The sequence below is a fragment of the Acanthaster planci genome, linkage group LG04 (assembly GCF_054643075.1).
Source record: "Acanthaster planci isolate LZ-2023a linkage group LG04, COTS_SCS, whole genome shotgun sequence".
Classification (NCBI taxonomy): domain Eukaryota; kingdom Metazoa; phylum Echinodermata; class Asteroidea; order Valvatida; family Acanthasteridae; genus Acanthaster; species Acanthaster planci.
This window is the reverse complement of record NC_141780.1, coordinates 17,808,101-17,823,724: the sequence shown is the minus strand read 5'-3', so window position 1 is coordinate 17,823,724 and position 15,624 is coordinate 17,808,101. Positions and strand designations below refer to the sequence as shown.

General features: G+C 42.1%; 1 protein-coding gene and 1 pseudogene across 2 annotated transcripts; both read right to left on the bottom strand.

The window, feature by feature from the left end:
- Positions 1-12: 12 nt before the first annotated feature.
- On the bottom strand, positions 13-5,200 carry LOC110987186 (histamine H2 receptor-like). Its single transcript, XM_087136338.1, has one exon. It carries the CDS (start codon positions 4,110-4,112, stop codon positions 3,075-3,077), a length of 1,038 nt encoding a protein of 345 aa, XP_086992464.1. The 5' UTR covers positions 4,113-5,200; the 3' UTR covers positions 13-3,074.
- A 4,427-nt stretch (positions 5,201-9,627) lies between these two features.
- dclre1b (DNA cross-link repair 1B) lies at positions 9,628-15,615 on the bottom strand (annotated as a pseudogene). The gene is made up of 2 exons (XR_015425101.1): positions 15,417-15,615; positions 9,628-12,689 (listed from the first exon to the last, which is right to left on the bottom strand). The product of XR_015425101.1 is annotated as a DNA cross-link repair 1B (transcript).
- Positions 15,616-15,624: the final 9 nt, after the last annotated feature.

Genomic DNA, 15,624 nt, shown 5'->3' with positions numbered 1-15,624 from the left:
CACCAATTTCAAGGGGAAGTTATTGGTACTAAACATGGTTTATTTTCCAACCGGTTTCCTGGACCGTCGCACATTTGCAGACACCATCACTCTATTTCAAACATATCATACATGTACATGAAATAAGTAAATACAATAGTACAGGTTTAAAGATAGTTCAAGCTTTGAAAAATATGTTCGATTAAAAAAAAAACTGTTGCAGTTTTTTTTCTCATCTTCTTGTGCATGCTTTGATTTTACTTTGGCTTAATGGGGGTGGGGTGTTTAATCTTGCCGAAGCCGACAGAGACCCAAAATCTCAAAACTATCATACAGCCCTCATCGCAAGAACCAATAAATCGATTTTTTTGTGGAAGCGAGGAAACTTGGTCAGTTTTGACGGGCAGCATTGTCAATTAATTAGACCTAATCATTACATTTCATTATTTAATTGTTTCTATTTACCGGTATGTAATCAGCGAACCTTCAGAAATGAAACAAACAATTCTGCACAGATGCAAAGATATCCACAAAAACACAAGCTTGTGAAACATTAAGCCTCAGTTAAACACCTAAGTCAATTTTTTATGGGTGATTTATAATCTTATATAACAGCTGTGGATTTTACGCAAATAAACACAATCCATAAGTTCATCAACTTCAAATTTTACCTTTGACATCTTGAACCTGAAGGTCTATAACAAGTCATCGTCAACAACATTGAGAGTAGACAACAAAGTTATTTGCAATCAACAAGTTTTCGTTTCTGACGGGCACAAATTTTCACGTTGTAATTTCACCAAAGGTAACTGAACATGACAATAATGAGTATACAATGTGCAAACAAAAAGTTACTAGACGAAAAATAAGCCAAAAATTTGGACCAGATCTGAACATCATCGGGGTCTACTGAGGACACCAAAATTTTTAAATATTTAGTGAATTTGGATACACTCATGGTAAATATTACGGTTAAATATAGTTTGGTATTACAACAGAATGAATCGACCGTGATTTCACAGTGAACAAATGTGCTTGTTAATACACGATAACTTTACCCTAATCAGTAAGGTGACATTGTGAGACCTCAGGAAAAATCAGATTACTGTAGAAAAACAGCATGATTTTCAGATTCTTATAGTGAAACTGCACGTAAAATGTCATAACATCCATTTCGAAATTCCAGTTTTCGCATACGAGTACCTTTAAACAGTTAATAGACCTAGTAGGCATGTCCGTCAAGTTGTTTGGAAGTGAACAATATGGAAATAATGCTGATTCTTGATACACTTGCTGTTTAAATTTACGCTTTCGGTTAAACTAATGTAAATACACTGTATATAAAATTTTGAGGTACGTTAATGAAAGTTGGCGGTGATAAGACGGATATCTGGATCCCCAAGGTATAAGGAGAAGGAGGGCGTACTGGGATTAATCATATTAATTGCTTTATCCGTTACATTTGGAGGCCTGGAGAAAGTCACGATACCTGTAATTAATGAAAATGGTTATTTACTGTGATATTTATTTAATATGTGAATTAACCGTGGCAGATTACTCTTACGTTTACAGTTGATTAGCGTCAAACCAACAGTATCTAGCAATTTGCTGTTTATTAAACAGCATGTAGGAAATTTACTGGGGCTCTTTACGGTACATTTATATTAAAGACACCTGTACAGCTGGGAAAATGCTGCAGGAATAACTTTACAGTGTAGAAGCGTGACGGCAAAACCACAAACTCTTCCAAGTAAATTACTTGCGACCCATACAAAGTATTTACACCAGTCGGTTACAGTACTACAATCAGGTAAGTCGTGTAATGAAAGAAGTATACATCGTGGCAAAGAACCGTGAGCTATAAACAAATTAGACTGTTGCTTGTTTACCATCACTTAAAGTCTATTTTTCGGTGGGGGAGGGTTCGACATTTGGCAATGTGATGCATGCCATCGGGGAAAATGTCTAGGGGTACGCAGAGATCAGACACGGTTCACGCTAAAGGCACGGCAGCATACGTCACGAAGGACCAGCGAGCAACCGATGTAGGTATAGAAAGCGCAGGACACAAACCATTATTTGCAGCGCAAAGAAGTCTGCAAAGTTTGGAAGGCTTGAATTTTTGTTTTCGAAGTCAAAATACCAAACATCAAAAAATCGGGTAGGGAAATCGGGGCGGGGGTTGAAGATAATCAAGTAATCAATTTTGATCAGCCTAACAACAGTTATAATAATAGATTATTTAAGGTTCGCATTGATTAAACACCAATGCACAAGCTGAAGGGATTTTTTAATGTTGAATGTTATCTTGTCCCCTTTGCTATCCGTTCATGTACTAACTGAAGCAAACAGGGGCCTTATCAAAGCAAAGCTTGTGCAGCGATTCGAAAGCCTTTAAATTCAAAGTGCTTTTCCATTCTTCCGTCCATATCTTTTTTCCAGAAACACTAACGGGACGAAAATACGTACGGGCGATTCACAGTAGTGCGCCTCCAAGAGTTTGCAACTTTTTGGCCAATCACAAGGCACGAAATTTGTCGACCCTTTCCAGACGTACATAGGGCCATCCATTTCGCGCATTATGATTGGCTAACGCGTCGCAAACTTTTGGAGGCGCACTACTGTGAAACGCCCGTATTGCGAATACGTGTAACTTCAAAACGTTTACTACTTAATTCCACTTACTACTTACTAATTCTAATGCCTTAAAACACTAAGCATTTAATCAGTCATGAAATAGCCCGGTAGAGAAAATCGACCAGGAAATGATTCCAGAGTGACCTGACCAGGGTCTACTTTTACAATGGGTGGAAAATGTCATTTCTCATAGTGTCAGAAATTAAACTAATTCAATAGAATGATGGAACATGTCGAGGAAAAATCAGAGGGCGTTAAATTGTCAGCGATTCCAATTAACAAAGCTCGACAAGGGTACAACTTGTTTACAGCCCAGCTTAGGTTTTCGAGATATAAAAACCGGGTGTGCAGGGGTGGCGGGTACTTTGAAGTAGACCATCTTTCCACTTGAGACTGATTTGGAATGCATGTTTGTTTCGTCGATAAAAAGTGGCCTATACTGTGTTCGTGAATTTCCCTTAAGAACTGCCCTCCGACGGAGCACTTACAGAGGTAATTTTTGGTTGCCTGGATGTGGCTGATAAACTGTTGCCACTGCCATCTCCGCTGTTACAGAGACGGACTCTCATCGGTGAGATGAAAAGACTTACCGCGCGCCGTCTGAATGCTTTATTCATTGCGGAGTAGATGATGACGTTCCAAAAGCTGTTGGAGAAATGAAGCCAGTAGGTAGCGAAAAAAACGCCCCAGGGTTGGCGGACGTCGGCCAGGAGGCAGGCAAAGCCGATGACCACATGAGGAGCCCAACATGCGTAGAAGGCGAATGCCATTATGCGGATCATGCGGAAAAACTTGACGGCTTGGTGCGTTTGGCCAGCTTGGGGAGTGAGCTTAGCTATCATGTGAGCTCTGACACGAGCGACTTTCTTCATCCCCAACCAGGCCAGGACGGTAGTAACAGAGAGGATGACCACGCTCGGCAGAATGAACAACCCGACGTTGAGAGCAATTGACAGTATCTGGCTTTGGTAGGTGATGGTGCAGGAGTGGAACAGAAAGACATACTGACCGGACGACTGACCGGTCAGAATCAGCGCAATGAAAAACGCGATGGGACCTAACCAGCAGAGAGCTAGGCCAGCCGCTATTCTCTGCTTGGTGATGATTCGGCTATACTTTAGGGGATGCACCACGGCAATGTAGCGCTCGATGCTCAGTAGGGTCAATGTCAGCAGAGAAGTTTTCTTGACGACTGCCTCCGTGGTTGCCGCAATCTGACACGTAATATCGCCAAAGGGCCAGAAGTTACATACTGAGGGGTAAATCGACAGTGATGCTACCAGACCGGTAGAGAAATCAGCAAGAGATAAGGACATGATCAGCAGTCCATGGCAGTTACGCAGCGAGGCAGTAGAGCCTATCACAATGAGAGTTATTAGGTTGCCTAAAGTGGTCAAGGTAGATATTGAACAGATGGTAGCAACTTTAAGTCCGCATATGGCGTCGTTGCAGACTCTGAAACGGAAAGCATTGAGAGAGGAGATGTTTCCAGACATTTTAGACTGTTCGAACGGTATAATTAGTTGTTCAAAGAAGTACCGATTTGACTGCACGGCAGTGTAAAACCATTACGAAATGTGAACAACTATGATACAGCCTATTGTGTACCCTCAAAAGACGAAAGTGGCCACTCGCTCAATTTTTCGCTCTCTAATAAGATTTTTTTCGTGACTGGTCCTATCAGATCTCGCTTGGGCATTTTATTATAAACTTTGTGTCGAGCATGCGCAGTGGACCTGGGGACTGAGTACGGCAGCGCATACCGCCTGCGCAATAGTGACCTCAAGGGGCGTCCACGGAAGGTAGTCTTTCACAATTAAAAGCGAAGCTGGGTTGCGAAGTCGCCCGGCAGTGGTGTCGAAGTGGCCTCGCTTCTCGACAAGTGTAGTCTCATGTCAAGCTGCTTCCCTGAGTTTAAAAACCAACTTTTTTGTGCAAAATGTAGCAGAAATAAATTCACCAGCATGCCCCAAATATCTGCTTAGCCGAAGTTTATACCATCAACATGAAATGCGAGCCTCTCGTGAGGCTTACTAAGCATTATTCTCCACGTTATTATGCAGGTCGACAGCAATTTTGTTTTTAACAAAACACGCGAAAGCTATCCGGTTCGTAACGTCACTTCAGTTTAAACCACGCCCACTGCACATGCACTGCACATACAGTTGTATGCATTGACCGCAGTTTGCATGGAACCGGAAGTTAACGCGCAACTTCAGCGATTGTCCAATGGGAGGCTGCAAATTGTGGCGCGTCCGCATGTATGACGAAATCACTTACGCACCGGATAACCCTGGCTCTGGAGGATTTTTTCGGCAGGAATGAAAATCTAACATTTCAGCTGGGAAAGCTTTCTTCAACGAGACGTGAAGACTATTCTCATCTCAAGACTGTCAATAAAACTACATTCCCGCAGTACGTCCCAGACAGTCTATAAAACAGCAACAAACAAAAACAACGCGGGTTGACCCTTAAAGTTTGCTCAGAGTATTTTCGCAAAAAATTAAGAGACTCAAACAGCGACGCCAAAAGGTCTCCGACTATTGGGAATCATGGGGAAACTCTTTATCGCAATCGACGCAAGCACGAGTACTTGTTAGATGAACCTTGTAGACCATCTCATACAACGTGGTTTCCCTTCCTTTAGTCGCACTTACTTTGCCCATTTCTCGCATGTTCCCTGATAGGAATTGCATTTTGGCACAAGTTTCTATTGAAAAAACCTGGAAGATACTTATGACGGAGCAGCATCGTTCACATGATGCATTCGCTTGACGACAGGAGGGAAGGCTAAAGGGGTCCTTATTTGGAATCAATTCCATACGGGGACACCCCAGATCCGCAGGTGTGTGACGGCTCACATAGATGGTGATGTTGCCCCGTTAGGAATCGGATTGTGAGATAATCTCATTGGTTAAGGATCCAGGCACAAAAAATCATCTTGCGTGTCATGTCAGCACTACGACAGAAACCAACTCATAATTGGAGGGGTGTCCTCAATTAAGTTATCTGTGAAGTCTTATGGTTAGTTCGGGTAATGAGTTGTTTACGTTTGTCTGTAGTTATAGACTTTGAAGACGAGACTTGCCAATTAAGAGAGGAAGCATACAGCTGCGACACAGTAGTTGTCTTCGGAAAAGTTGCTCTTATAGTTTTAGCTTCTCGACATACAAGTGCCTTTTTCGAGTCATTTAAAATAAAAATAAAAAATACCTTTTTTGATTGATTTATTGCTGCATTTATATGTAAATACAAAAATTACAACAGAAACGGTCTCATACGAGTAAAAACATTAAATTAAAAGATAACAATATAATATTAATATACAAGACAAACATTTAAAAAAATTAACAGTAAAAACAAAATACACGTAATAATATTACTGATTAAAAGATACGCATATAAAACAATTAATCAACAAACATACGCACAGCTCTACGTGTAAGGTGTCTGCTGCTTTGTGCAATCAGAGATTTAAACATCTGCCATAACTGCCAAACGAAGCCTGGTTCACCAGGACAACGCTAGACGGAAAAAAGAATTTACAGTGCATTTAGATGCGCCGCCGAGTGAGCGAAGCCTTCTTCCTGAAGGCAACAGATGCAATTTAGGGAGACAGTGCGCATGGATGTGAATTGTATTTCATTATGGCAGACGCTCGTTTCACGAATCGTTTCTCACAGATGCTTTCAATAGACGGCAGCTGAACCCCTGATATTAGACACAACTTTAACCACTTGCTGAAGGCGTTTCCTATCTACCACCCAGAAGTTCCCATACCAGACTGTAACGGAGAGCGTCAAAACGCTCTCGATCACTGCCCGGTAGAATCTCACCATCACGGCGGGGTCAAGATGAAACGTCCTAAGTCTCCTGAGAAAACATAGCCGTTGCTGACCCTTGTGAGAAACATGTGCGTTCCAATGTAAATCCTCCTTGAAGTTGATACCCCAAAACTTGAACACCTCCACTCCAACCTCGTTGATCGAACTTCTTTTTCCGAAAATCTAATTTCCTTTGCTTTACTGAGATTAAGTACGAGATCATTGTCAGAACACCAATAATGCACCAAAATCTCAACTTCTTGCCGAAAGTGCTTCTCACTGTCATGAATTTGAATTAGGCAATTTGACAATGAGGGTACCTTCCTAGGTCCGTGAACAGTGAATACAGACAAGGACAAATCACACAGCCTTATGGCGTTCCAGTACTCCATGTAATGGACTTAGAAACAAACTGCCCAATCTTGACTAGCTGGGATCTGTTCGAAAGAAAGTCAAATGTTCCCTCGCAAAAAAAAAGCTATTAATGCCAATGGATAATAACTCGACATGAAGCTCGGATGGAAAAATGGTGTTAAAAGCGGAGCTAAAGTCAATAAAAAATGGTCGGGCACGCGAAGACTGCCTAATATCTAAGGCTGAGTTCGGGCAGCTTGTTCTCGTTTGTTCACGAACAGCTCGACTTGTTGTTCGTGGGTCGGTCGCTCGAACGCCGGGAATGTACAACCAGTTATTAGCGCTAGTAATTATTTGTGGCAAGCGACATGCAACATGGCAGCGTCCTTGTGCATTCTTCGAGAGTTAATGTTGGATAACTAGGCTAACTTCTTTTCCATTTAAAAATTCATTTCTGTAATGGAAAATTATCAATGTTAATTTTGCAAAACTTTCTATTGTCTTCGGCTTTGTAAAGCTATATCGATACTTTTGCGGCTGTCCAAAAATCATATCTTACGAGTTTTTCCGTGTGTTCGTGTAAAATCCTGACGAGGAGATGGTGTGTGATCCTGCTCTGAGATCAGTGTTCTTGGGTCGTGTTCCCGCCCTTCGAGCGCGAGAACAAGAAGTCCATGTCAAGAACGATACAATTCCAAGTCTGTGCGCACAAGTACATACGGAAGCGTAGAGGGGCCAAAATTAAGAAAGATATTATAAAGGTTCTGTATATATCGCCGCGGCGAGTCGGGAATAACAATTTGAAAAAAAAAATGCCTGTGGTCTTTCAATTCTTCTGTACCGCAGCGCCGTATATTTTGGAGAATTCACGTTGGGCGTTATCCTTATCATTTGTCTGAGTTTTAGAGGTGGTCAATCAGGGGCGACTCCAGACCTGATTTTTTGGTTTAGAAGGGGGGGGGTTAAATTGAGCCTTTCTTTGAGGTGAGGCTAAAATAATTTTGGAACTTTCACACTCCCAAAAGAAAATGGCCCTTTTCCTCATTAGTTTTCCAAAGAACCTTTTTTTTCAACTCTCTGGCCGGTGTGGTGATTCCACAAAGCTGTAATGCGCTAAGCACTAACTAGATACCTCAAGAGGGCGAAGTAAAGGGACTGAACAAGTCAAAGTACGCATCAATATGACGGTTCTGACTTGTGACTGTTGAACATAAAGAACTTCACATCTGTCAAAGCGATCAAAATAAACGTACAGGCATTTACACAAACGACTTGTCGAGCCATGTCTAGCCAAGCCGTAGTACTCCACTATAAGTAATACACACGTAATGTTGAAATCAAATCTTGACATTTGATGACTGCATCAAAAGACCAAGAGGATATACTTCTCAGCCTCCGCGGGGTAAAAAGTAAATTGGGCACAAAATATCCCTGTGGCGATCCACTGATGAATTTGATTGGATTGGGCACGAAAACTCATCAGGGAAAAAGTGAGAGACTTTGCTGACAGAAGGGCAAATTAAAGTCCTTGATGCCGACGTGGAACGTGACGACTGAAATGATCTGCAGAGGCGCTTCGGCCATGCACTTCTTTCGTTGACGTTTCTATTTTGTACGCTCGGCATGCAAAGTGTTGATTCGTATAATGGTTCTATACGCTGAACTATTATGTGAACGACGGCCTACATCAATTTTGGTTGTACAAAATCTCGGTTTCGTCTCCATGAACACAGAAAAATTGGATTTTTCCACCTCTTTATTTTTCTAAATCTTCGTCGCGTTAGTAAATCAGCGATTATACCTTAGTGTCTGTACTAAGGTCACACGTTCCTCTCTAATCCAGTAATTTTTAGTAGGTTAAGAGGCCTGTGATTTGAATGAACATGAAGTGAGCTGTTTGCATTTTAGGCCTAACAGTGGCAATGAAGTTGTTCCCCAAAGATGGTTTTTAAATATGTGTAGTCTTTACCTGTAAAGCAAATTGGATTTTACTTGAAGATATAACGCCTCTTAAAAAAGTATACGACGGGCTGAGTGCAGAAAACTTGGGGAGTAAATCTCTTGATGGTCCCATAAACTAGTATCATCGGTTTGATCACAGAATGGTCAGTTTTAAGTTTCACCAGATCAGACCGAGGCTTGCCGGTGCTATATTCCAAATGAGTCCAATTTTACTTTCAATGAACGTTTTGAGAACAAGAACGAAACTGGTTTTATTTGACAGCTTGAAACGTGTAGCTCACGGAAATAAACATGTAACTTCATACAGAGTGCCTGAAGATCAAAATTTATTTGAGATCGGCATAGGTGGGAGAGAGAGCGTGGCCGCGGAATCCTCCTTTGCCTTTTCGCTGGTGCCGTTGCAACGCGGCAAATAAAACAATTGACCCGAATGACGTTGATACCTTGATGCTCGGGAACAATGAAACTGCTGGGGGGGGATTCAACTGCCAATGCGGCCTCGGACTCATTCAGCATGATGTTGGGGGAGAAGAAATATCAAAAGCCTTACGATCCCGACATTCTTGGTTTTCTTTGCTGGTGTTGTTTTCTTAGGGATTTGGTGCTAATATTTGATATATTTTTTAAGATAAAAATTCGCTAAACAAATACTACAATGAAAATAAAAGTTTAAAAAATCTGCCGGGGGTGGGGTGGGGCCCAAGTTGCCCCCCGTCCCGGATACGCAACTGGTGCCAAAACAACCCCGTTCCAATAATGCAACTAATAACCCTCCGTTCTAGCAAATCTGACATAAGCCCTGCATTAGGCCCGCCCGTATAGTCCATTCGTTTTGCGGTCCAAATGACATCACACTTCAGTACTCGCTGGATACCATGGTTTGAACTTTTTTTTTGTAAAAGCAGCCGTGCTTACGAATACATGTAGTTGAAACACATTAGGAAAACGAAATTTTGACTTCATAAAACCATGAAGTGTACACTTCAAGATATTTCCCCACCCACGTGGGTTCTTTAATAGAAAAATTAAGGAACTTGTACAATATAAATGAATAAAATCCTGAAAAAGGGAGAGCTATATATGGATTGAGGATTAAATAGACTAGGCAATAATCCATTGATGTGAAAGCAGAGAATACATCAGAAACCTGTCTTGACAAGAGTTGGGTTGTTTCCATCTAATGCTGGTTACTTGTACATGTGCGCAGGCGTGGCATACATAGTGTGGACCTCTGCACAAAAGAAGTCCACATAATGTAGGGTGCAATGGCGTAGTGTGGACTCGCAAACGTCCACACAATGTTTCCCCCCTCCTCAGTTTCAGAGGCAATTTGGGGTCAAGGTTGTCGAGGCAAAATGACAAGGAACAGTCCGGGGAGTCATAATCGAAAATCCAGCTCGAAGGAGTTATCCTAGTTGGAGAAAAGGAGTAAAGGAATGTCTACTCTTTGTACACGTACATGTACAGGTATGTAAAACAGGTACATGTACATGTGTGCCTGTCAGTGCACCTTCGTCACTGTACATGAACAGTTTTCCATTTTGTTTTTCCATTCTGATCTTTATTGTAACCGTAAAAAAGGTATTACACAATCTGTTTTGTCCCAAGGACACTTAAAGATCATTCACTATACATGTGCTGTTGATCGATGTGCTATAAATGTATGCAAGAGTGACACATGACCAACTTTTTAAAGAAATGGGGGCAATTCTACCTGCATCAAAATTTGAAGAACCTGACTGTTGCTGACGCTGCATGTTGGTGATGCCTCCAACAAATCCCAAGCTGCCATATTTCAGTGCTGATTGGAAAAGGCGTCTTGAAATGCTTTCCTGAGGCTGTCACCTTTTTGACTTCTAGACAGTTGATTCAGTGGCTTGACACAAATATATCCAAAAGGTATGTGGTCTGAACAACGACTGGGATCAGTGGAGCGAGAACTTTTGGGAGGCAGACTTCCACCCTTGTCCTCAACAGAACCTGTTCTTGCAATTTGTAGCATCTCTGCTGCTCTGCACACCTCATCTGTCTCACTGTTTCGCTTGTCTCTCTGGTCAACTATCCTTTGGTTGGGAGCACCAACTGAAAATGAACTGTCGGTGACATTTACAGCCTTGTCCTCTGGCTGGTGTGCACGACTGGCGGTGATGAAACCACCTGCAGGTTTGGTGTCTGAGACTGGAGGGACAGCTTGAGGGGAGGCCACTCTTGCGCATGTATTACATGCATCTGGTTTGAGATTCATTTGTTTAGTACAACTTTGAGGGGCAGCAGTGTTCAACAGCTTGAAGTAGTCTTGAATCTCTTTTGTAGATGAGTTTGGACTGGCAAGTCGTCTACGTTCTCCACCAGGAAATGCATTTACAACCACTTTTGGAGTTATTACAAATGATTCAGGTAGGGTTCTTGGTTTTTTGCTCGACATACTTCTGATCAAAGCGAAGTCAGCACTTGGACTTTTTGAGCGTCCAGATGCACGACTTTCGTCAAATTTCCTTTTGGACTTCCCAGGCAAAAAATCTTTCTTCCTTGAGGCTAACCCTTCACACATGTGACTTCCTTGATTTTCTGAGAACTGCTGAGGGGAAGGTTCACTTTGCATTGTTTCCATTTCACATGGCACCTCTGTCAGAGGTGCCTTTGTTTCCGTGAGCTCTCTGGTGGGGTTAGTTCTCTCGGTGAGCTGAAAACTATTGGTATTTTGTCCATTAGTGTGACTGGATTCACTGCCAGCCTGTGGTTGCTCTTGGTTATCATCATCTTCGAAAACCACTCCGAGAGCTGTATGATTGTTTCTCATCAATTTTTGAGTCTTCCTCATTTCAACGATCATTTGAAAGTTCTTCTGTGACTCACTATGATGGACTGATCTCGAGAGATCAGTGGACATGAACTGCAGCACTGAAGGTGGGATGGTGATGGGTGCACTAGGAGACCTGTCCAAGAGATCGTCAAAGTTGTGCATGTCTGTAACACAGCGATCACTGCTCATGAAGCAGGAATCCTTGACAATGGGGATGATGACACGTGGGCAGACTCTTGCGACAAACTGCCTGAGTTCAAGATAGGAGGAGTGATCTGAGTATGGGACGATGAAGACGTCCTCCTGACTGATAAATGGTTGTCCGTCTAGTGATGAGAACAGCCCGGTTGGAATGATAGCAATGGTTGGGGCTTCCCTGTTCCACTTGGCCATGTTTTTCTTGCTGATCGCTCTCCGTGGGTACCAGTCTCACATGTCCACAGTCCTTGTCTGTTGTAAAGACATCGAGTAATTCCAGCACTTGGAGCGCTCTCAGACGTGCTGGACTAACCACCACACGGGTTTTCAGGGCAAGTGCAATGTCCACAAGAAGCTCCTCTTTCCCCAATGTGTAGACTCCAAGGACAACCTCGTGCTCTGGATGCCTGGCAAGGATCTCCAGGATCTTCTCTGTGCACTCTGCCCGGCTTGGAAACCTGTACCGTGGATGGTTGAAGGTGTTGTCCAGGTACAACTTATCCACAGGCTGCCCGGGACCCAGGCAGGACTCAGGGAAGGTCGTCAAATCGTAACGGAAGTCGCCTGTGTAGAGGACACGGCCAAAGTAGCCCTCAAACAGAAACATGACAGAGCCGGGGCAGTGATTAGCGTCAAACAGGGTCACTGTCATTGACTCCCTCCCCACATAATCCAGCGGTAAAATATGACTTTGATTAAGTTCCAGAGGCCTGATAAGGCACTCGCTGATTTGGAACTTATCAATCAGCAGTTTGGCAGAGAGGGGTGAGCAATGAATTGGCCATCGCCAAGAGGCTGAGAGACCCTGAGTATGATCAGAGTGCATGTGAGATAGGAAGTAAAGTTTTGAGGATGGAGTGTCAGCTCTCCTCCAGAGATCCACCACAATTGGCGTGTCTGGGATGATATGGCCATTCATCCTACGACAGGATCTGTGGAGTGAACACAGGTCAAGCAAATTACCCTCACTAGTGAATTGAAAGAACTTAAAGAAATGTACTGGTATACTCTTCTACCAATAGATTATGGGGCTCCATGCTCACCCTCCTCTTGGAAAGGCAGAACCAGGAGCCGCCGAACCCTTAGGTCCAAGGGGAAATTACATACTTTCTACACAGCTGATGACTGATCGTCACACTGTTGTTTTTTCTTTTTGCAGTTATGTATGAATTGAAAGCTTTTCCATTGAGTATTTGGAAAAATATCAGCAGAGCGTAAAGTGCACCTACAGTATGTAAAAAGAACTGGTTTAAATTGCTTAGCAAACGGATAAATGATGACCTTGCACTCCTTCATGCTGGATATCTGATACTATTCAACTTTTGCTAACTATTGAGGGCATAATCAAAAATACGGGCCCAGAAAAAAGTGTGCCCCTTGTTCATATGTACACGTATTTTGAGATTTCTAGTGCTGATCGGCATGGATCTCGATGCTGCTTTTTGTTACTTTCTTTCAAGGAAAACACATACACTGTAGAGACATACATGTAAGTTTTTTCAGACTACCCACTTCAATTACTTGAATCAAGTCCAATTATGATTTTTTTTTAAAGGGCATCAATTTAAATATATATCTCATTGTAACTTGAAACTGAATTGAAAAAAAATACATGTGAGAGAATGAGAAAGAAGAAGTGGTGGGATGTCAAGGTACAGTAAATAAAAGTGCTTTTTTCTTGAACTGCTTCACAAAACCAATGTAATTAATACGAAAAATTGTTCCTAATTCAAAAGACATCAACTGGCAGATTTTTCACAAGTAGGGCAAATGACATTTGAAGTAAGTATGCCAATTATGGTGAGGTGAGCTTTATTTTAGCTAATCTAACTTGACTGTAAATGATAGCTTTCACATCGCTGTGGTGATGAGTGGTGTTCCACATAATATTATTCCATCTAGGATTTAAGTCAAAACCTTAGTGAAAGTGAAGCCATATTTTACATGTAAATGTAGTTTACTTAAAAACAAGTTTTGATCTAAGTACATACACTAAGCGTGCAAATTATGATAACATGTACTGTAGCAGATCGATGAGTTATTGAGGCATGCATGATGTACGTGTACATGCAGCGTCACTGTGATTACTTTGCCGCCAGATAAATTTTAGAACAAAACTTTTAAATAATAAATGATTTAGCTCAACATTTATTACCATATTGCAAAGTGGTATTTGTTGAATTTACAGATAGGATGACAGGTCAATGAACACAAATAAACAATTTTGACAGAATACAAGAATAATCAGGTATACTTAGGGGAAGAGTTCTATATATATATACATGTATGACCTACATGTACATGTACATCTACATGTATTTGCTGTAGCAAAAATACGTCCAGAAAGTTGAATTTAGGAGGGAAAAACCAAGTTGTTTACTTAGAAAACAGAATTTTTCAGACCAGTCCCATAGGGTTTGTGCACAGGGTGTCATGTAGCATCCATATTTGTGGAACTCTTTCCTTAATAAGGCCTAGACCCAATCAAGATACAAATGAAAAAAGGGGAAATAACATGGAGCTCTGAGGCATATTCAGAAGACAAAGTTTTACATAGAAAGTCCCTATGTTACTAAGACAAAAACTTGATAAAAAACTAACAACAATTCAGAAAAGGCAGGAGTGGAACTGCGGTAGCCCTAGAGTAGGACCAGTCTACAGGACTACATGTACCTCTGTTTACTTGACATGCTTGTCAAGGATGTACATGTACATGTAAGTACTGAACATGTACATGCACTCAATTATGCTGGCCCAATTCAAATCTGGCCTGTCTGTCTGGGGCTAGAGTGGAATGATAAACGTATGCTGATAAAACAGTTGGAAAGATGGCGCACTTCAGCTCGGGGCGGATAATGGAGCAGCATTTTTCACATGATGCATCCACTGGCATGACTGGATGGCATGGGGAAGGCTACAGAGGTCATTTGTTGGAATTGAATCCATACGGATGCCCTGATACAGGAATTGAATTGTGGGATGATCTCATTAGTGAACGCTCCAGGCATGATAATTCATCTTGCTGTGAATACTTACAAGCGTTAGTGAGAGTAATGAGTTGCTTACATTGGTCCATAATTATGGGACAGCGTAGTCGTAAACATCTGGGATTCTCACAAAATGGCTGGCACTGCGCCAGTGAAAACAGCAACCATGGCAACGACAACGTACACACGCACCAGCCAGTCCGAGGATCGGGTTTAATACACAATCTTTTCTTTGATTAGTCAGTGCGTACGCGCGCACTTGTTGCAATTGTTTTCACCAGTGCGGTGTGGTTGCAAGAACCTGCTGCCCACAATTTTATGAAACTCCCGGATGTCTGTGCTGCCCCATACAGACACCACTTGACACCCTGCGCACAGGCTAAACCCTATCTGGAAAAAAAGTGTTTTCTCAGCATGCTCAGTAAACGATTTGGTATTTGCCCGCCTAAATTGAACTTTCTGGACAAGATTTTGCTTTCCGACGGCTAATACTGGCGTCCGTATGGAGCAAGGTCCAAGGAATAGAATGCATTGAACTCTTTCCAAGCTGGCGAGCAGTTAGCCCCACTAGTGTGGCACGGACTCTCACTCCCGCTCCATGAGTCCGTGCCACACTAGAGGCGCTAGCGTGCAGTTTAATAAACAAACTTTACAAAGCCTCATTACAATTACCTTAAAAGGCCAGTCACGGTCAGTCTCTAACACCTTCTCAAAAATTGCATTGGGGCAAAAATTAGGACATGTTATATATGGTCTTTTCCACAGTCATTGCAAACGACTAAGAAAGATTAAACAAATTCCACGTCGACATTTGTAATGAACCTTCAAATGTGGCGCAAAATCCATTACAGTTGCACCATTTTGACAGGCGTTTCTGTTA